Here is a 21,952-nt window from a genome sequence, read left to right on the forward strand (position 1 = left end):
AACAGGAATGATGAGGTTATCATATTTATCCAGTCGCCGAAATCGGGAGTCACTTGGTTCAGCACAGATGTGCCATAGCGAAACTGATGAAGGGAAATTCTTCTACGATGTCTCCGGTTGTTTGAATATGTCCACATCACACAATTCACAGTCCTTCTGACCTCATTTATCCACCATACATACACAGGGACTTGAACAGCTACAGGGGTGTGTCGTGGCAAAAGGCTTTCATTCCAAAAGGGTTTCCTGGACGTGAAGAGGTTGACTGGAGATTTGCATGTTGATTATGCTGTGCAAAATAAATTTTATCTTGTTTGATTTTTGGAGTGTTACGCCGTGCTGCGCTTCCTCCTTCTTTAGCCAATGTTTCAAACAGCCTTTGCAGCCTCCATCATCAGGGCAGATGTGCAATTTGAAAAGTATTTTTATCTGTGTAGAAGTGGTACATCATTGCCTGCGATTAATCCTCTTAACGTGGTTTTCCGTATTTATTTTTAGAATAACCGTCTAATAATAAATTTGTTTGTTATATGAATCCTATAATTTCTATACCCGCTATATCCGATTTTTTGACAAAATGATCTGAGTATGACATCTTGTTCACATTTTTGCGAGCAACAAGAGGAGCCTAAAATTGAGTTTCAAAACCCTCCTTATCACGACCAAAAACCATGTTAAAACTGCGAGTGAGAAACCAAATCCGCTATATCATACAGAAAGTTACTATCAAAATCCGCTATATCGGATTCAACGAATCACAAGCAGTTATTTTGCCAAAATACAATATGGCCGCCGCTCTGACGCCACGCTCGTGTGTCAAAATGATCTACGCGTGAGTTTCTAAACCCGCCATGTCGGCTCAGTTGACTTTCAAAATCACGAAGTGAGTATCAAAATCCGCTATATCCATTTTATTTATCGAAATTACTTAATTATTGCTAGACATATATAGAAAAATAAATGCTTTTCGAAATTTTATTACTCCAATTCATTATATAAAAAATTGTAATGCATTTACTTATGTACGCTAGAGATGTGACAGTTTTTTGCGGTTTTCTCCAAATCAATGAAAGTTGATATAGCGGGTATAGAAATTACACGACTCATATTGTTGTATAGGTTTGCAATCTCTATGGACTGTAGGCCCCTAGTTTATGTATGTATGTATGTATGTTCCACTGAATTTGAATGTTCCAGAATGTCCTGGGGAGATCTTGCAGTGCTGCCTCTGTGCAGAGTGTATGAATTTCTCCCGTACAATGATTGCCTGGCGGCCTCTACAGCATGCCGCCACTGGAGGTTCTGCCTCAGTGTTTTCAAGATAAAGCGGTAAATATAAATAATTTACTTGTATTATTATTAAAATCTTAATTTCGGTTGTGACTCTGTCTGTAACTCCGGTACAGTGAAATCAAGAACTTTTTGCCTGGAACATCAATTAGTAAAAAAATCAAAATTGGAAGGGTTTGCTTGGAGAATTCAGACTATCTCCATTGATTTATATATCTTTATTTAGACACAAAGCGAAAAAATTGGGTCTTGGTTTTTCCTCCAATTAGTCCAATTTGACATCCAACGCTCTCAACTCTCTAACGCCGAATGGTTGGAAACTACCGAATCCTGTCCCCGCGCACTGCTACTCGAGTGATAATAGTGGAACACGTTTCAACGAGATATTAGTATGCAATATCCCCTATATGACTATCACATGGTTTTTCATGGGTGTAGTAATTATTCCAGAAAAAGCACTATGTAATATATTAGTAATTGCTTCATATTATCCATGCTACTAAATTTTAATAATAAAGAATGAAATCCTCAGCACGGAAGATCCCAACAGTTTAGTCAATTTCACTGGAAGTAATGGAAAATTGACCTAGTTCGTAGGACACACTCCTACAATACATTTCTTTCAGTTTATCAATGCATTGGGTATTAAAATAGAAAATAAAACATTTTTTAACTTATTTCCACTTTTTTATTTTACCACTACCGGTTTCATCCTATTATGGACATCTTCAGGCTGGCAATTGAAATTCTTTTGTTACAGAATTTATACAAAATTAGGTACACAATGTCAAGGTAGGTACATATTATTGGGTTATTAAATTACAATGGCTCTTTAAGGTTAATATGTCATAAATAAGAAATAATAATATAACAATGGTCACTATAGCAGAATAATCGATAATTTAGTAAATAAAATAATGAATTTTCCTGCATACCACGCAGGACAATGTCCATAATAGGATGAAACCGGTAGTGGTAAAATAAAAAAGTGGAAATAAGTTAAAAAATGTTTTATTTTCTATTTTAATAATATATAATTCCACCAAGTATAACAGTATAATAAATAAAGTCATAATGCATTGGGTAGTGAAAACTCATTCTGGGATTAAATTGTTACTCTTCTTTTATATGACTGCATGCATCCATGTTGGTTTACTATTATGACCCAAAAAAATAATTTTGACCAGTTAGTAGCTGATTGGTCAAAAGATTTGAGGGTGTTACCATCTTTGTATAGCAACATTTTCTACTATAATGATGATAGTTTTTTTAAATACTGTCCCGTTATTAAAATTTTTATTTGTAACGTATTTTTCAGAGGTATCCTGCGTTTAAAAATCAATGCCGAGAGTCTGGAGAAGAATGTTTTTCTCACAAACTTGCACGGACGTAATCTCAAGCGGCTAGAGTGCATCCTGGGCAGCTCCATCCATGACTATGCCAAGTTCGGAGAAAACGTACTGGAAAGGTGACTATGCATTTAAATAATAAATAATTTGAATGTTGTCGCCAATGTGTTGATTCGTTGTCGTAGGGAGTGTGGCGAACCCGTAACTCGGGGCTCTGCTGGGGTGGGCCTTCTATATCCTTAGATAGTCCATTTGTACCAAAAATGGACCATTCAAACAAAAAAAACACTAGGGGGAGTGCAGAGGAGAGCTGAGGCCACCTTTACATGATATATTTTAATATACAGGGTGTATCGGCACTAACCCGACAAACTTTAACCAGCTATTCCTTAGCACATTTGGAGTAAAAAATGTGATGGGCACTTTGCTGTCCGGTAGCATTTTTTTTTCAATTAAAAACAAAAAAATTTAAAATTTCCACACTACTTCACTGTCATTGGCATTGCGTTTCGTGTTCAACAGCTGTTATAAGCCAATATGTCAAAAAGCGTCTTCCCTCTTTCGCACACACTAAATAATAATAGTTAAAAATGAGACAAATGGTGCTGTGTCATTTCGCTGTGATTGTAAAAGTGCGCCAATATAGGTACACACGTGCATTATTCAACAGAATTCGAATAAAATATTTGCCAGATGGGTTTTCAAACTTTGACAAAGGATAAAACAGTGGTGACATGTGGTGAAAATATGAATAATAAATTTTTTATTAAAAAAAAAACGTTACCGGACAGCAAAGTTGCCATAAGATTTTTTACTCCAAATATGCTAAGGAATAGCTGGTTAAAGTTTGTCGGGTACGTGCCGATACACCCTGTATATAAAATATTTTCACAAACTATGAGTAGGTACTGTTAAAAATGTGTGGAAGATTTGAAGTTTATATTTCTGATTCTAATCATTGTACTAAAAATGTGTGGAAGATTTAAAGTTTATATTTCTGATTCTGATCACTGTATTAAACATGTGTGGAAGATTTAAAGTTTATATTTCTGATTCTGATCACTGTACTAAAAATGTGTGGAAGTTTTAAAGTTTATATTTCTGATTCAGATCACTGTACTAAACATGTGTGGAAGATTTAAAGTTTATATGTATTTCTGATCCTGATCACTCTACTAAAAATGTGTGGAAGATTTAAAGTTTATGTTTCTGATTCCGATCACTGTACTAAAAATGTGTGGAAGATTTAAAGTTTATATTTCTGATTTTGATAATGACAGTGGCTGGCTGATGAGAAGGCTGTCACCAATGTGGCCGTGTGACGTTAACAACGCCGTATTTACGAATAAAAACGAATATGTTATTTTGGCGGCTCATTTATTCATTACCATAAAAATAAAAATGCCTTCATTATAATAATTTTTTTCGACAGCAAACTCATTGGTGCTGTTTTCTTTTTTTATGATTCCAAAGTAATTTTCATCATGAGCTATGGAGCTTTGAAATTTCAGGTTCGCTTCCCCACTGACATGATCTGACAAGTTATAATGAATTTTTTTTCTGTATAAGTTTTACAAATGAATTTAAAATAAAGCCAGGCTGTGTCTATTTTACAGGTTCTGCAGCTCAACACGTCTTGCTAGCATCAGACTGGTGCCAACGGCTAAATATCTTGCTTTAGAGTCATCTAAGCACAACAATGCTCTTATCCAGTAAGTATTATGTATACATAGCCATTGATTCCAGAATTTCCGTGTGTACTGACTGACCAGATCTGATGAGCCTGGTGCTTCCCAACCTTCCTTTGACCCAGTCATTCCCAACGGGGGCGGTATTGCCCCCTTCGAGGTGTTGATGAAAGGCTCCAAATTTAAAAAAAATTCTTAAGAATTTTGCAGATGAACTGTTCCATTAGTGATTATTATTTAATTATTTTTTTGTTTAGATAATACTTTTTTTAAAATCCTTAAAGTAATTTATAAATACTTTGAGTTATAAATAATCTCAGAATATTGAAAATCCACCCGCTTTCATCAATATAAGTGGAAAATATTTCTTTCAATAATGATGCCCGCAATGCCAGGTTTAAAATATTTTTTTTAAATCTACCACACCGGTTGTTCGTGATATTGCAAAACGTGTAATGACCTCCCCCTTGCAAACGTGTGTCTTTCACTTTTTTTTTTTTAAATTATTGCCTGCTGCGCTTTTTCCATATATGCTGTCATACTTTTTTTTAATTGCGGAGGAGAGGGGCGTTGAAGAAAAATATACTTGGAAAGTTGGCCGTGAGCCAGATAAGGTTGGGAATCTCTGCTCTAACACATATTTTTTCCCTCCCCACTCCCTCTAGTCTCACAATATATCCCAATTCAGGATGCCATAATCCCACTGATTTCGGATAAAATATAAAATGAATTATCCCCTTGGGTCTTTTGTGCCCTTTAGAACACTGTACAGTTCAAACTGATACAGATTCATAAAAGTTGTTCTATCTCTTTTTGTACTACTGTGAGACATATGATTTAAGCAGTGTTTGAAAGTGACAACACCATGATGTGTATTTGCATTTAAAAGTTTACCGCAGACATTCCTAATAATTATAATATTTATCAAAAAGTCATTTACCGTTCATGTTGTGCAGGTGAATTATTTATTAACTACTGTCAAACCTGGTTATAACGAGCACGTGGGCACCGACTAAATTTGCTCCTTATAGCTGTTAATCATTATATCAAAAATAGATTTTAGAAGTCGTATGTACCTACCTACGAGCCTCTACATTCGCAAAAGTACAGTACATTTTCAAAATACGAGTAGGTATTACTTATTAAAAAAAATAATCAGAAAAATACACTTTTTATTTTATTATTTTTATTTCTTGCTAGAGCAATTCCTTTGTTCCAAACTCATTGTAACTTTTATTACTCAAATTTATTATCAATGATTGTTTTAAAGATTTCGCTTTCATGCTTCTCAATTTCCTCTTCAAAACAATCAACACATTATAACTATCATCACCTGGTTCAAGGCTGCCAAGAAAAATATCACTAAATTGTGTATCTTATTATCATTACCTCGTGCGTACTGTACCTACCGCTTGTAAAATCGCACTTGTCATAAACAACTAGCTTGTGGGATTGTTTTAGTTTTCGGCTGTAAAATTTTACTTGTCACAAACCAGTGATGCACAACCCGCAGCCCCATTCTTGCGGTGCATGTCAATTTCATATGGCTCACTTGGCTATGGAGAAAAATTTAATTTTTGAGGTAATTCTTGAAAACCCTGGCCGAGAACATGTTTTTATAGAGTTTTGGTTAATTTACGCTGCATTTCCTAAATGAAACAAATTTTTTATTTATTTATTATTAATATTACTGGTTGAAGAACCGGTTTGCCAACACAAAATTCAAAAAAGTCAACAGAAACTTAACTCTTGAATGTCGCTGTCAACCCCTTCCCCCTCGACGAAAACAAATAAAAATCGTTTATAGTACGCGGCCTGTTAGAAAAATAGGCAAAGCGGCCCCTCTGCTAAAAAATTTGTGCATCGCTAAATTTACCTTGTGCAGGGTTGTAGGTACTCGTAACTAGGTTTTTAAAACAAAATTAACGATGAGTTGTAATACAAGAGAAGACGTAAAAGGGAACAAATTTACGAAGCTCAAATGTCACATGACTTTTGCAGATTTGATGACAATTTTACATAGTGCCCGATGGATAGCAAATGGTTTACATATCCGACAATCTTACACAGGTAGTGCCATAAAAATATGAATCCATACCTAACGGGATAGGAAATGCTTGGATAATTCCCAACTATTTTTCCAGAACCAACGACCCATTTGTGTATTCAGAAATTGTGTTGACAAAATTATTTGCTCGGTATATCTGTGAATTGAACTCGTTATAACAGTCAACAACTATATGAAAATAAGGCTGAACTAAAATATCATTTTGTAATTGCTCATTATTGCCGTGATCGTTATAGCCAAGTTCGACTGTATTTTTATTCGAAAAGAAAAAAAATTAATTCAATAACGTTTAGGAATACGTTTATGCGAATAAATGTGTTTTTAGTTTGGTATAAAGTGGTGTTTTTAGAGTTTACAAGAAAAAAACAATCTGTATGCGACAAAACAATCATGAAAAAATCTTCTATTTTTTAAATCAAAATTTTAATATGTAAAAGAGTCTTTCAAAACTGTACTTGATTTTGAAATACATTAAAAGACTGCGAATGTATTTGAAAATTAATGTCAACTGATCTGTCAATCTGACAGCTATTTTAGGGGTTAAATGACATATTTTTAATGTTCAACAGGAATTTGATGATGTATCTTCTGAAGTTGTGCGAGCTGCCTAACCTGAGTTGCCTCAACATCCACGGCTGCGGAGAGCTCACCAGCTTTGCACCGTTCCTCATTCAGAGGATTGTAAGTTAACTTCGTTACATCTCTCCTTTTTATGTTTTTGTAAATTGTTGCTCCGTTGCATTCCGGCAAGTGTTCAAGAATTGTACAGGTTGTGTCAGCATGTACTCGAAGGGTTTTTACCACTGATTCCTGACCATATTTGGATTTAAAAACACATATGTGATTTTGCTGTCTGATGTTATTTTTTTTAATTGAAAACAAAAAATATATTGTTCCATAATACCTCGCCACTGGGTGTAGTTTGGTACAGCCTAGCGGGCCACGTGACACACACACCGTCTGGTTCCAGCAGCATGGTAACAGATGAGATGTAGCGCGTAACACGTGTCCATCGCGATGTCTAGAAGTCTGATCAGGGCGACGTGGTGTGGAAAAATATTTTCTTTCTAAGTGTTGTTTGTGAAAAATCACCAAACAGCCAATAAAATAATGTATGAACTTTTGATCATAAACTGTTGGGACGGGTTGTTTTGGAGAATTTGACAATTCTTCAAATTTCAAAGTTGATTTTCAAGTTCTGTGAAAGATTTTTTCGAGTTCTGTTATTATTTCAGTTCTGTCAAGCTACTAGCCTATAATGATGGTTCCATGATAACTCAACACAATAACAATTCAACACACTTTTAAAAAGTGATGTAAAGTCATTAAAAACGATGAAAAAATTTATTTTTTTAACCTAACCTAACCTAACCTACATAACCCAGTTAATAAAGTTTTTGTTTCATCACTTTCCATGACTTTTTCTTTTTTCTTTAACTTTTTAAAGATGTGATGATTATCATTGTGATGATTTATCCGGTTACCATTATAAAGATGTCACCTGTGAAAGGTAAGAACATGCTTTAAAAAAAAAGAGCGCCATCTGTTGGATGTTAAAGCAACATGCGCTATTGTTTCTCTATCTCCATAGACAGACTGAGCTACTGCAGCACATGGCGGAGTACAGCTAGTTATTAATGAAAATACTAATTTTGGTTGTGACTTTGTCTGTAACTCCGGTTCAATTAACTCTAGAAAGTTTAATTTGAAATTACGTTTCATTTTTAAAATTGGAAGTTTTTGTTTGGAAAATTCAGACAAACGTTAAAATGCTCATCCATAATTACGTGGGTTTAGGATCACAGGGGCGTATCTACAAAAACACAGTTTTAAGATAAACGCAATTAAAGATTTGTATGCTCATATACCCACCTGCATGCCCAACTGATATGCCCTACTGTATCTGTTAAATAGCTGTATGAATGAGATAAAGCTTTGTGTCACTAACAAATATGATTATGGCATTACCGAAACCAAGCTTAACTCATAACAACAGTTATTGTAGTTATGCCCCTGTGATCCAAAGCCCTTGAATAAAAATAATGTTTATAACAGAAAATTATTTTAATAGGGTATTTTTATGGTGTTTTTTTACTATCGAAAAAAATAAGTAGAAAAATTTCGATGATTTTATTTTTGTGGTGAAAAATAAATTTTCTACATTGATTTAAAATACGCCTTTTTAAAATGCCGCCCAAAGAATGTTTTCACCCCTCTTAGCTCTGTAGCTGACGTGTATCGTGATGCTGAGGAGATGAAGTATACCATTGCGGACTTTTCTGTAGATCTTTTAAATATATAATTCTGTAGTACATTATTTTGATGCATCTCATAAGGTTTAGCCAGCGTTAGAAATTTAAGCACCTGAGATATTTTTTTTACCACTTGATTTCAAAACATTGAATTTTTTCTACTTTATATAAATATAATATGCGTGTATTATACATATAAACCTTCCGGAAGAATTTCTCTAAATGATAGTGAGAACCCTATCAAAATCCGTTGCATAGTTTAGAAGACGTTGTTTTATACATTTAAAGACTATTAAAACATAACACAAGAATCTAAGAAACAAGTCGAGAATGTTTGGACGGTAACACAGTGACAAACCTCTGAAAGTCAGCGGCCGTGACGTCATGATTCAATCAACTTATCACGGGCCGTTTACAACAGGCTGTTTTTGAAATCTTTAATTATAAATGAAAATATTTAAAAACATAATTTTTACTACCATAATCTTTAAATCTTCCACATATATTTAACGGTATCCCTAATTTGTGAAAATACCCTATTGCCATTTTCAAAATTGGAACTGATTTATCGAGAATTCAGACTATCCTGTGATTTTTCACGAGTAACTAATAAATATTATTGTGATTTCAGCAAAATAAGTCAGGTTTTGAAACCCTGGGGCTGGCCGGATTCCGGCCCCATCTGCAGCTCTCCTACTGCCCACAAATATTTGAAGGATTCTCTAACTTGCAGGTAAATTACTTGCACTACCAAATGAATAATATTATTTTTCTATCGACAACTCTGGCCTTACCTCAGGATCACATATGCGATACCTGCGTACGGGGATAGCCGCCGATGGATTGATACGACAAAGGTCAAAGTGTTACGGATGTAGTGTCAATTATGGATACTTGAAGTTGGTACTTTTTACGAAATTTGTGTGGGCCCATTACTTGCATCTTCATAATAAAATACTGATTTAGTAAGCATTATCAATTCTACCCACATTTCATTACTGAATTAATGAAGCCAAAAATCTAACAGTCTACCGAAACTCATTGAATTCAACCAGGCTTCACCATCTGCAGCCATATTTTAAAACTAGCTGACGTGTACCCGGCGTTGCACGACTTTTCTCTACTTTTGATAAATTTAATATCCATGTATTATATATATAAACCTTCCGGAAGAAATTCTCTAAATGATAGTAAAAACCCTCTCAAACTCTGTTGCATAGTTTAGAAGAACTAAGAGCACAAGCGGACATACACGGATAGTGAGTTTGTTTTATACTATTTAGAGAAGTCCTGCTTTAAACCACCGAAATGGCTTTCTCCAACCTGTTTCTAGCACAAATAGGAGGTAGATAATAGAAACAAAAGGTGATATGGCATGGAAACGTGCCGACTGTTGCTAAACTAAGACAAAAGCGTATCAAAGCCGCAAAACCAATGAAAGTCATGCATTTGGTGTGTATGTAGAAACAGGTGGGGCGCCACTGTGTTTATACGCGATTTGTGGTAGTGTTTCATACTAATTGACTATTTTCCTTGTTTCTATTATTTATTTTTATTTATTTATATATAATTTGTACATTTATTTATAACAACTACAGGTAATAAAGCCTAAGACGTTATAATTGTACCATTTATGCAGTGTATATGCAATGCCAAAAATCTCGCAAATGCGCTATAGGACACAAAAAATAAATCTAATTTCTTATCTACCGCATTCAAAAAGCACGTAGCTCTCCCCACAGGTGAGTTCATTAATAAATTAGTGCGGCTTGCTCTACTATATAGAAGATTGTGATGACGTCCTCGAGAGTGAGACTCTGGTACAAAAAAATTTAATTGGGCCAGTATCTCATTATTAGATAAGTGACCGTTTATTAGTTGGAAAAAATATTTAAGCAAAGCAATACCTCTACGTGTCTCTAGGGAGTGGTAATTGGTCATGCCTAATATATAAATCGATGGGTAAAGCCAAGGGTAACGTCCATAGAGCCGCGAGAATAAAAACCTTAAAAAATTTTTATGGACTCTTTCAATGCGTAAAGTGTATGTTAATTCATGTGGAGCCCAGATGATCGAGTTTGATTCAAGTACACTTAGGACTAGTGTGTTATATAATAACGTCAGTGTTTTTGTGTTACGAAACGGATATGAGTTTCTAATTACGAAGCCGAGAAGCCTGTATCCTCTGCTTATTAAATCATCGATGTGTTGGTGAAAGGTTAGTTTGCTGTCGTAAATAACTCCTAGATCTTTGATTTGATTTAGGTGTTGGAGAATAATTTCATTGATTGTATATTCTGTACGATGGAGAAAGACTTTATTAATGCAGCTTTATATTTGTTTTTATAGACGCTATCGATCAAGTACACCAGCAAAGTGGAAGACTTACTGTTGACCTACAGTGACCTGCTGCCCTCCCTGAAGAAGCTGTACCTCAACGTGTGCTCCCGGCCTCCTCGCGGCTTCCGGGACATGAACGCAGCTTGGCAGCAGTGGGTCGAGTCGCATCCCAACTTGAATGTCACCATCAACTGCGTGAGTAACAAACAAACAAGTCTGCAATACAGAGTGCACTACATAAATATCTATAGACGCTATCGATCGAGTACACCAGCAAAGTGGAAGACTTACTGTTGACCTACAGTGACCTGCTGCCCACCCTGAAGAAGCTGTACCTCAACGTGTGCTCCCGGCCTCCTCACGGCTTCCGGGACATGAACGCAGCTTGGCAGCAGTGGGTCGAGTCGCATCCCAACTTGAATGTCACCATCAACTGCGTGAGTAACAAACAAACAAGTCTGCAATACAGAGTGCACTACATAAATATCTTGAGACCTGTTGGTGACCTATAGTGGCCCGTTGGTAACCTACATTGACCCGTTGGTGTTCTGTAATGACTTCTATGTACTAACTATGCTACTGATAGTGATTGACCGATAACGACCAAATGAGCTAGCAATACAGTATAATTATAGTACTCTATTCTGGGATCTGATGGTGACCTACATTTACATGCTGGTAACCTAAAACGATCCTTTTGTGACCTAGATCAACCTGCAGACATATTATGGTGACTTGCTTGTGACCTAAAATGACTTTTTGCTGTCCTTAAGTTACCTGATGGTGACTTACAATGACATGCCGACAAATCATACCCACCAATCATGACAGGGAATTTCCTGGAGTACAAACTGATTCTTCGCAATTGTATCCATATTTTAAAATAGGCACTACCCAGACTACAAAAAAAGTTTCTCAACCAAAATTTTCTCTGCCAGAGTTTTCAAATAAAAATTACTGTTTTTATTTCTAGTCTGCTGGGTCAGACGAAATGAGGCCATGGGGTGCACAAAATGAGGTCGCGGCCTGCCAGCTGGCATCACTGTTCTAATCAAATATTTATATTCCTTCGCAGTTATACCTGACTGGTCAAATGCTCCATGAACTTGGTCACCGCCTCATCAAACCCACCCTTCCCTTAGAAGCTCTGAGGGTGATGTTTTGCAAGGCCGTAAGTTATATTCATATTATTTTTTGCTTTCTAATTATATTAATTTTTGTTTATAATTAGAATTTAAAGAATGTAATTAGAGAATTTTTCTATTCAGTTGGACAATGACATAGTGAGGAGTCTAGTAAACTACCGCAAAACCTTCAAGGAGCTGGTTTGGGTGGACGCCATGACTACAGATATGCTGAGATATGTAAGTTTATTATAGTACACATTATTTTCATCCTATCCATCCACTCAATTGCCCAGGACCTCAAATATTAGCTAACTTTTTAACAAGCTTTCTTTTTGGGAATACATAAATGATGATTGGTAATAAATCTCTCAAATGTCTTGATTTCATCATTGGAATTACTTCTGACTTCGAAAACATAAATACCCTTCGAACTCGTTACTGCTCTTTGGTTCGCCCCCATATTGGCATGCTTGTGTCTTTTGGTCTCCTTTTTATGCTGTCCATATTCGTCATATTGCATCCGTTCAACATTGGTTCTTAAGAGGGATTGCCAAGAGGCTGGAATTAGAAAGAAACAATTACTCATGTAATGAAATTGAACTAACTCTAAACCCCTTTCCTTTAGGGGAACCAGAGAGAGAGAGAGAAGACCGGAGGAAAAAAAAATTCATATATTTCTTCAAAATAATTAATAGTATCATTGATTTACCTACTTAGACTACTAGACTCGGAAATAATGAACTGTTCTTTCTCAATCAACACTTAACTAATTATGGATACTATTCACCATTGTCCAGAATGTGTAGACTGGTCAACTCAAGTCGAGACCTTGTTTTTTTGGTATAAGTCTAAATGAATTTCGTCGGTTACTAAATAAGTGAATAAATAAACTCGGTGTCACAAAAATCGCACACCTTTAGAAATAAGTTTCAAGCGTAAGTTTCCCCGAGCGAATCATAGGGATGAGCCAATACATCTAACCCAAACAATATTGATATTTATTGAAAGTACATTTAATGAACTCTTATCAGACAATAGTTTCATTGCATAAACAAAACAAATTTTCCGAGTACGGGACATTAAAACAATGTTGCGCATTACAGGTGCCACAACTTGTTATAAAATAAAACTTGGCTATAAAAGGAGCAGTTTAAGTCAAATGTAGGTCATTCATTATCTGAACGTTTAAGAGGACACATGTGAATAATTGGCGCTAGAAAACAGACCCTTAAAATGCACACTACTGCTGACGAAGCCGCTCAAGTGGTGGCACTACTGCAATCAGGAATGCGACAGTGTGAAGTTGCTCGGCAACTAAACATAAACCGATTTGCTGTTCAACAGTTTTTCAACGGCCTGCACATACGAAAGAGATGATCGCTTTATTGTCTGTGATTTTTGTGGCGCCAATAAGTGTATTATCAATATTTTGACTTTTATCGAGGTCTTGACTTGGCTTCTTACTTATATTTTCTTATGTTTATCTCTTCCTTTTGTCTCGATTTATATTTTTATTTAATTTTGAATTGCCCGGTTACCATAAAAAAACAACTTAGATATCACTGAAAACTCTCGTTTAGGGGGTCTGAATTATATATATATATATATGTTTTGGATATGCCGGTGCTCAACGGATACAAATTTTTAATATCCTATGGGTACTTTTGGTGCTTTAGAAGTTAAAGAGCTTTTATTTTATGTGGGAGCAATTTGGGGAGCTGAGTAGGGCACCGCCGCCCCGGGAACCATTTATTGAATAAATGACACCTCTGCCTAGGATCACTCCAAGTGGATCGCTATGTTTGGTGACTTAGCAGGGGTGTCCAGTTTCATGGAGTGAGGTTTGTATAGATCTACTGCGTGGCGAGAGAGACTGATTGAGGGAGACCTTTTGACCTCTCCAGCTGGACTCTCTCGTCCCACCACCTTGCACCGCAGTGGGGGGGATGGATACATACGTCCCTGAACTTCCTGTCCTTCCTTCTTTAAAAAGACTCTCCCCATCGATGTTGTCTCCTAATATAAGTTATTTGTTTGTTGTGTTTCAGAACTCTCGTATAATCGAAGCCAGGCGTGAGCAGTACATGAGGCCTCACACAACCAACCCCTTCATCATGATGTGCTGGAGGTGCACCAGCTTGGAAAAGATCGTTATCCACGGTTACTATTATATTTTATTTATAAAATCTACCATGAAAGTTGTTTAATTTATACGCATTTGTACGGGACATTCGTGCCCCTGACATTGGCTTCAATGGCCAGTTTTCTCTTCAGGGACGATGGGTAAAGAGATTGCAAATGTAGACTAGCAGATAACTGACTCGTAACACAAGTCACATTCTCATTAATCGGATTAAAAATGTACGAATATGTGTGAACACTAGAACAAAATAATTTAACCCTTGGAATGTCAAGCTAAAATGCTGAGCGTGCTGTATTTCGGCTGACACTATTTTAGTAATAACTTTTTTATTTGCTAAATGATAATTTTGTAAATTACACATTGCCTTACTAGATAATGTGATTATATATTTATAAAAATTGTTTATATCTAACTAATGTAGTTTCTCCAGGATAGCTGCTTATATTCAGAGAAATGTTTTTTTCTAAATAAAGTTCTAAAAAAACAATTATGTATGTAATGGGAGAGATATGAAAATATTCTTGAGTTTTATTACATATTTCTATATAAGATTTCCTGTAAATAGTAATACTATGACTTTTAAAAATCGGTATTATTAATTGCACAGATAAAATAAATTTCTTCCAAGTGACGAATCGACAAGCTAGAATAATATTAAGATTCATTATTTCCTTGCAAAATATATTTTAGTATGCTAGGAGCATTTTTTAAGGTTCAAATTGAGGCAAGTCCGGTGAGCTTCTAGCGTATCTGCTACAGATATGCTGCCATGCAAGCGGTTGAGATGCGTCTTAGAAATTTCTGGAAATAATTTGATTTTATATAAACAAACAGTTAACTGCACAGGAATGTATGTATGTTCAAATTCTTCCAAATTTTGGGACCTTAGGGTCTCTAAAGTGGCTTTCTAAAATGTTTTGTTATGTTTCAGGTTACTGGCAGTCCCCCCATGATATTCTGGGCATGGCCCGCCTGCGTGGGGACACCCTGAAGGTGCTGGAGGTATCGGCCCTGATCCCCCCGGGGGTACAGACCTGCGAGCCCTTCTACTCCCCACGGTGGAAGCCCCTCAGCGAGCCTCTCCACCTCACAGACGCGTACATGCAGGTATACACGTATATACTTATTTATAATATAATCAACCGGTCGGTGGCTGAGGTGACCCAGACAGAGTAAAATAATAAAAATTACAATATTAATTTTACATTTCCACGGCTGGCTAAGTCCTCCACTACAACACAAGCAACATTTCCACTTACAGTGGTGGTAGTAGGAGATTTTCAAATATTGTCAGGTTATTCGTAACCCGGGAAAGTTTGCCTTTCTTTTAATAAAAATATTATAGATATTAGCAGTCCCCCGATGACTTCCTGAGCATGGCGCACTGAGTATTTCATCAGAATGAATATGACTTACGATTATTTGATTTCTTTAGTTGTTTCTCAAAAATTCACATGTGACGATTGAATGACAATTTATCGGCATTTAACTTATTCTTCTAGAAAATGAAGTGCTCACTACTCTTCCCCTGGAAGCCCGTGCAAGGGGACGACATTCACCCCTCCCTGATCTCAGACCCTGATGAAAATTCCGATCACGTCCAGGACTATGTGTTAAAAATCATCCGTTGTGACATCACCTAAGAAGACTGCAACATGCCAAAGTAACAAGGTATCAACATTACAACAACTTGATATACTCTCCTCCAATATATATGTTACAACATCATATATGTCAACATACATGCAATGAACTTAATATTGCATGTATCATCAGCGAAGTAATGCTGTTAACTTAAGTTTACATTTGAGTCAACAATATAATATAAGGTATATTATGTACATCATTATTACTCCAAATATGTTACAACATCAAATCTGTCAACATACATGTTGTGATCTTAACATGTAAAATGTACCTGTATCATCAGCGATGTAATGCTGCTATCTAAAGTTGACATTTGAATCAACAATATAAGGTTAACAACATGAAAACAACTTGATACAATATATACTCCTCCAATATATTTATGTTACAACATTATATCTGTCAACACACATTTGGTGATCTTAATATCGCACGTATCATCAGCGAAGTTATGCTGCTAACTAAGGTTGACATTTGAGTCTACAATATAGTCTAAGTTATACAAAATTACACCAAGATGACCTTTTGCTATTACAGAAAATGTTACAACATTGTATGTCAACAAAAATGTTAACAATGTGGTCTTATCATTATGTATCATCAGCGAAGTAATGCGGTTAACTAAAGATGACATTTGAGTCAACAATATAACTTGAGGTTAACATTATTTATTCCAAATATGTTACAACATTCTGTCAACAAAAATTTTAACATTACATGTATCATCAGCAATGTAATGCTGCTGATATTTACATAAGGTTTACAACATTATAATATGTAGGTTCGCCAAATATGTTACAACATCACTGTATTTGTCAACAAAAATGTTAATAATGTGATCATTAACACTAACATTACATTTATTATATATTATTAAAATGTAACTTAATGCTGCCAACTAAAGTTGACATGAGTCAATAATGTATTTTAATATATGTGCATGAATATGTTTTAGGGGAATAGATATTATTTTTTCCAGCAAAGATTTTGTGTTATAATGATTTCATCAAATAGAGATATATAGTATCTAAAATAAGACTGACATTGTATCCGTCAGTAATTGATCTCGTGAAATGAATTTGGCATAAAATCCGTCAGTACATCTTGTATGTAAAACAAGTCTGACATTGGATCTGTCAGTTATAGATCTTGTGAAATTAATTTGACATTAAAAAAATCAGTAAAAATATTCTAAAATGAAAATGAAAAGTAACTTAAACTGACAACTTATAATATGTAAAATTTATTTAATTTTAAAATATTATATTAAAGCATTCTATGTTTCCATAGTGTCCATAACTTTAATGCTGTTCTTTGAATGAAGCTTCTTGTCACATTTAACCCGTAGGAGCCATTTGAGTTTGACATTTGAGTCAAATTGTCAGGTCAAAGTCATTTGAGGCAAGAATATTCAATAAATAAAAATACATTTTTGTTTAGGCCAACATGAAGACAATACCATACTTAAAAAAGGGGTCATTTTGATTTTTGTGTTCAACAAACCCTGTAGAAGTAATATCCAAAGACAAAATAATGTATAAGGTCGACACTGCGATTGCAGGGCTTCGTGACGTATATGGGCACAATTCTTCAACACTACAAATGCAGGGCTCCGGTTTCTAGGGGTTAAAGGTGAGATAAAATAATATTAAAATTTTGTCGAAACAAAATTTTCCATCAAGCATTTATTTTTGCCAAATTTACACATCTTGACAAATATACATTGTAATATTTCTCTATGTATCAAAGTTTAACCACTCAAGTGATAGCTACCCAAATTTACACAACTTGACAAATATACATTGTAATATTTCTCTACGTAGCAAGGTTTAACCACTCAAGCGATAGCTAACCAAATTTACACATCTTGACAAATATACATTGTAATAATTCCTGATGTAACAAGATATAGCCACTCAAACGATATCTACCCAAATTTGATTAGGTATTTTATGAATTGAAATTAATTATAAATTTAACAATTTTTAAACCTTAGTAAGCAATTCATATGTTTCCATATTCATACTTGGAGGTATGATTTTTGCAATGAGCGCGGCCGAATCGAAAACCCAACACCCAGAAATCTCTATCGCTCGAGTGAATAAAATATTCATATTAATTTTGTTGAACTGCATTTTTTAATGCATTATTTTTAAAAGTTATAGAGTAGAAAATTGCACAATTAATAATTTTATCGGTCACTGACCAATTTCATTACAATTTCGGTGATTTTTTTTTTGTAAATATTCTCAGAATTACTTGCAAAAGAAATTAACACAATCATAGTTATATTTATGTTTTGGTAAATATTTTACGAGGCTTAAATATTAAACTTTTTTCTTCTAGAAGCATACATTTTACATTGAATGTTATATAACGTTAAAAAATTAAATTTAAATTTAAATTGCCAAAGCAGTGCCCGATTACTGTTTTGTTGAAATTTTTTCGGGTGGCTGCCCTGCGATTATTCGTTGTACGGAGCGGGCTAGATAACGCGGGTAAAAAGGACGGGTGACAATACAGGGGGAAAACGAATGGACGTGCATTTTTTTTTTTTTTAATCCAAATAACTGATTGTATATTTTAATCTCACCGAACAACAACACTCGAATCAAGAACAGGCTGATCTCGCGCAGGAGTCAAAACGTTTGTTTTATGTTTGGTTAGTTTACACGGAAAGTCTGTATCCTTCATTCTCCGAAGGATCGGTTGATGGTATTTTCATTTTTTGATATAAATTTGTCTGGCAAAACGCAACGTACGCACTCAATCGCCCCATTGGCGCGCTTGGAACTCGCCTCAACCAGTCTACGTTTTAATTAATAAAATAGTCAAGCCAATTTCAGCGCCGCGGAATCGTCTTCCAAAAAAAAACGCACATCCGTTCGTTTTCCCCCCGTATTGTCACCCGTCCTTTCTACCCGCGTTATCTAGCCCGCTCCGTACAACGATCGCAGGGCAGCCACCCGAAAAACTTTCAACAAAACAATAATCGGGCACTACTTTGGCAATTTAAATTTGCATAAATTTTTAACTTTACAATTATTTGATAACATCTTTTAGTCATCATTTCAAAGACAAAATGTTTGCGATTAACTTATTCAATGTAATCCACATTGTAGTCAAAAAGATATAAAAAAAATATTTTTAAGGGAATTATGTTTTATTTCTGTGACATGGTTAAATATTAAGCCTAATTGTCACAAGCATTGTTTGAATTCATATATTCGCTTTGCATTATTTAAATAGAGTTAATTCTAGACATTAAAAAGTAATAAAAATTATATTAAAGTTTTATCATAGGTAACTTGAGTCTTTTAAAATTAAATAAGCTCTATATTGCAGGCGTACCTCTCTTATATGATGATTTATGTTCCCGATCATTGCTGTAAATTGAAAATTTAATTACATTAATGTTTTGCTGAATAGCAATCCCAATTTTTATTGCATGTAAACCTGTTTTGGTTTAACGCTTTTGAATAAATGAAATTTAAACTAATGGTAAAGTTTATTAGTGATCTGGTAATATGTCTTAGATTACAAAAAAGTTTGCATTTTGACTGAAAAATCTTTATGCAAGATCTTTATCCAAAAATTTATTATATAATAAATGATTATACCTATACATTTGATGCGGGAAAAAATAAAAGTCACATTTGAGAAAATGTATTTTGTTAACGTTTAAAACGGCTATATCATAATAAATATATTTTAATAAAAAAATAAGTAGTACTCACCACACCCCTACTACAAAATTATTGTTTAAAATTAAAGCTTACTTTTGTAATACTACTCCATAAATTGAAGTTCGAGTCAGTGGTGGGCCATTTAGTGATGTTTTATTTTAAAAAAATGTACATATTATATCACGTCACAAAAAACAAGTTTTCCCACAAATCATTACAAAAAAAAACAAAAAACTTTCGCGTGCGATAACTGTAAGGATGTATTACCTGTTCTACAGGTTTAAATAATTCCCTTTGATAAAATATTCTTCCACGCAACAGACAAGAATTAGAAGATGGGAAAGGCTTGGTTCAAATTTTTAAATACAAATACATATAATTGGGACCCTTACAAAAAGATTGGTATAACATGTTTGCATACAATTATTGGACAGTAATGCCTCTTCTGCCATTCAAGTAGGGCCAACGTAAAAGGTAGAAGTACCCTCCCCCCCCCCGAAGTGTGTTAATATAATCTATATAAATAAAAAAGTTTGTTTGTTCAAAATCTTAAATTTCCAACGTTGCATTCGATTGCGTGTGTGTTTACCCTAATTATGTAGATGTCACCTGTGACAAGTAAAAACTTGCCTACTATGAAAAACAGCATAATCTGTTCGACAAACATGCTTTTTAAAAATAAAAAAAACAATGTTTGCAATCTGTTGGACGTAAAAGCAACATACGCTATTGTTTTTGTATGATTTTCTCAGACAGACTAAGCCACAACAACGCGTTGCGGGGTACGCTAGTGTAATTAATCAAGATTTTGCATAAAGATTTCTCAACTTTGTGTTATACTGTTTGTTAGGCTATTATCAATTTTTTAATAGAACATTTAAAAAAAAATTATCTCAATTTCTCTGCGTCTATTGTCAATTTATATATGTATATTTTTTAAATGATTAGCGAAAATGCAAGGTGCACCTGTGTACTAAACAAGTCATCTTCAGTAGATGATCTCTTAGAAAAATTGCAAATATGTATTTTTTATTAATTTCTAATTTTATTAATGCAATTGAAGGTGTATTATCACATTTCTAATAATTTATTTATTAAAGCAACAGTATTGTGGTTACATAGTAATCATTGTTGTTAAATGTTGTTGAATCACATTTATAAAAACATTTCAACATCATAAATCATAATTACCATTGATTTGTTAATAATAATTATTGTTTTTAAATCTTAATTCATTTTTTAATCCCTCAGGCGTCCGGCATATTGACTGTTATATTTCTTAAAGACGCTGTTAGATTGTCGGATAATTTGTTTGCATTATTGCTGTGCAATATTATAGAAATAAATGGAATATTTCTGAATGTGTTTTCCAAAAATAAAAAAGTTTTTGAAAGGTGATGAAATATACTATCAAATTTTTTAAGGAATAATTATATCATTTTTGATTTACTAATATTTTGAATGCAAACATGAAAATTGCTCACCTCATGTTTTTTTATCCAAACGCCGAACTAAAATTAATGATAACAATAAAAAGTTACTCATTTTATTAGACACATGTTTTATAATTTATAAACATTACTGTCATCGTTTTTATCATTTCATGTAAAAATAATTAGTAAAATTAATAGTTTCATCAATTTTTCTCAAATTGCTGTCAGAATGTTTGGTTTCATATAGCTGCTTGTTTCAATCCTTTTGTGGTTAACTTCTAGATTTGAATACAAAGCCTGGTGTTTTCTCTCTCTAATGCCGTTTAAATCTTATTTCTCACCATGCCGGTAAGGGAGAAACAACGATTCCTATTAGACCATATGACCTGTTCCCAAAAGCGAACAGATTGACTCAATGGATAATAGCTGTTTTTCCCAAAATCAAACAATTTAGCCTGAGGGGTCAATCAAGAAATAAGGAAGTAGAAAATATGTACGCATATTTATCTTTTATGATAAATTAATAATGTAATTTACTGATAATATTTATTATATATTGTTGAATCTTATTTATATACTTTTCAACGAATCAATTTAAGCTATATGTAACTATATTTTAAATTCACTTACAAAATATCTGGTCAAAGTAGTGTTTTTCTGAATTCAACTACTTGTTCTAAGAGTAGGTTAACATAGCTTTTAATGGATGCTGTAGGCTGGAGGTAGATCTGCAATATATTTCAAGATTTTCTCGAACTTTGTTAAATATGAATATATTGATTGATTTGATTGCTACCACATAAGAATTTTAATGATTTTAAAACACAGTTATTTTTATAAACTAATAGTAATTTCCAAACAAAAATTGTGCCGTTTTTTATATATGTACCATTAAAAACATATAATATGTCATTATATGTTTAAATTTT

At 34.2% G+C, this 21,952-nt stretch overlaps 1 protein-coding gene across 1 annotated transcript; it reads left to right on the forward strand.

Moving 5' to 3' along the window:
- Positions 1–529: 529 nt before the first annotated feature.
- On the forward strand, positions 530–16,542 carry LOC149412036 (uncharacterized). The gene is made up of 12 exons (XM_089646291.1): positions 530–1,329; positions 2,609–2,758; positions 4,256–4,351; positions 6,965–7,076; positions 9,279–9,380; positions 10,997–11,182; positions 11,239–11,424; positions 12,063–12,158; positions 12,256–12,351; positions 14,163–14,274; positions 15,189–15,364; positions 15,760–16,542. The coding sequence occupies exons 1-12, from the start codon at positions 1,067–1,069 to the stop codon at positions 15,898–15,900; spliced, it is 1,716 nt and encodes a 571-aa protein (XP_089502417.1). The 5' UTR covers positions 530–1,066; the 3' UTR covers positions 15,901–16,542.
- Positions 16,543–21,952: the final 5,410 nt, after the last annotated feature.

The sequence above is a fragment of the Hesperophylax consimilis genome, chromosome 24 (genome assembly GCF_061612785.1).
Source record: "Hesperophylax consimilis isolate HC1 chromosome 24, BYU_Hcon_1.0, whole genome shotgun sequence".
NCBI lineage: Eukaryota > Metazoa > Arthropoda > Insecta > Trichoptera > Limnephilidae > Hesperophylax > Hesperophylax consimilis.

Bases quoted from the DNA above. Each gene is read 5' to 3' on its own strand.
- LOC149412036 (XM_089646291.1), top strand. From the start codon at position 1,067: ATGAAAGTTGATATAGCGGGTATAGAAATTACACGACTCATATTGTTG. The intron at 11,183-11,238 runs GTGAGTAACAAA...AAATATCTATAG, and splicing joins TGAATGTCACCATCAACTGC to ACGCTATCGATCGAGTACAC. The intron at 11,425-12,062 runs GTGAGTAACAAA...ATTCCTTCGCAG, and splicing joins TGAATGTCACCATCAACTGC to TTATACCTGACTGGTCAAAT.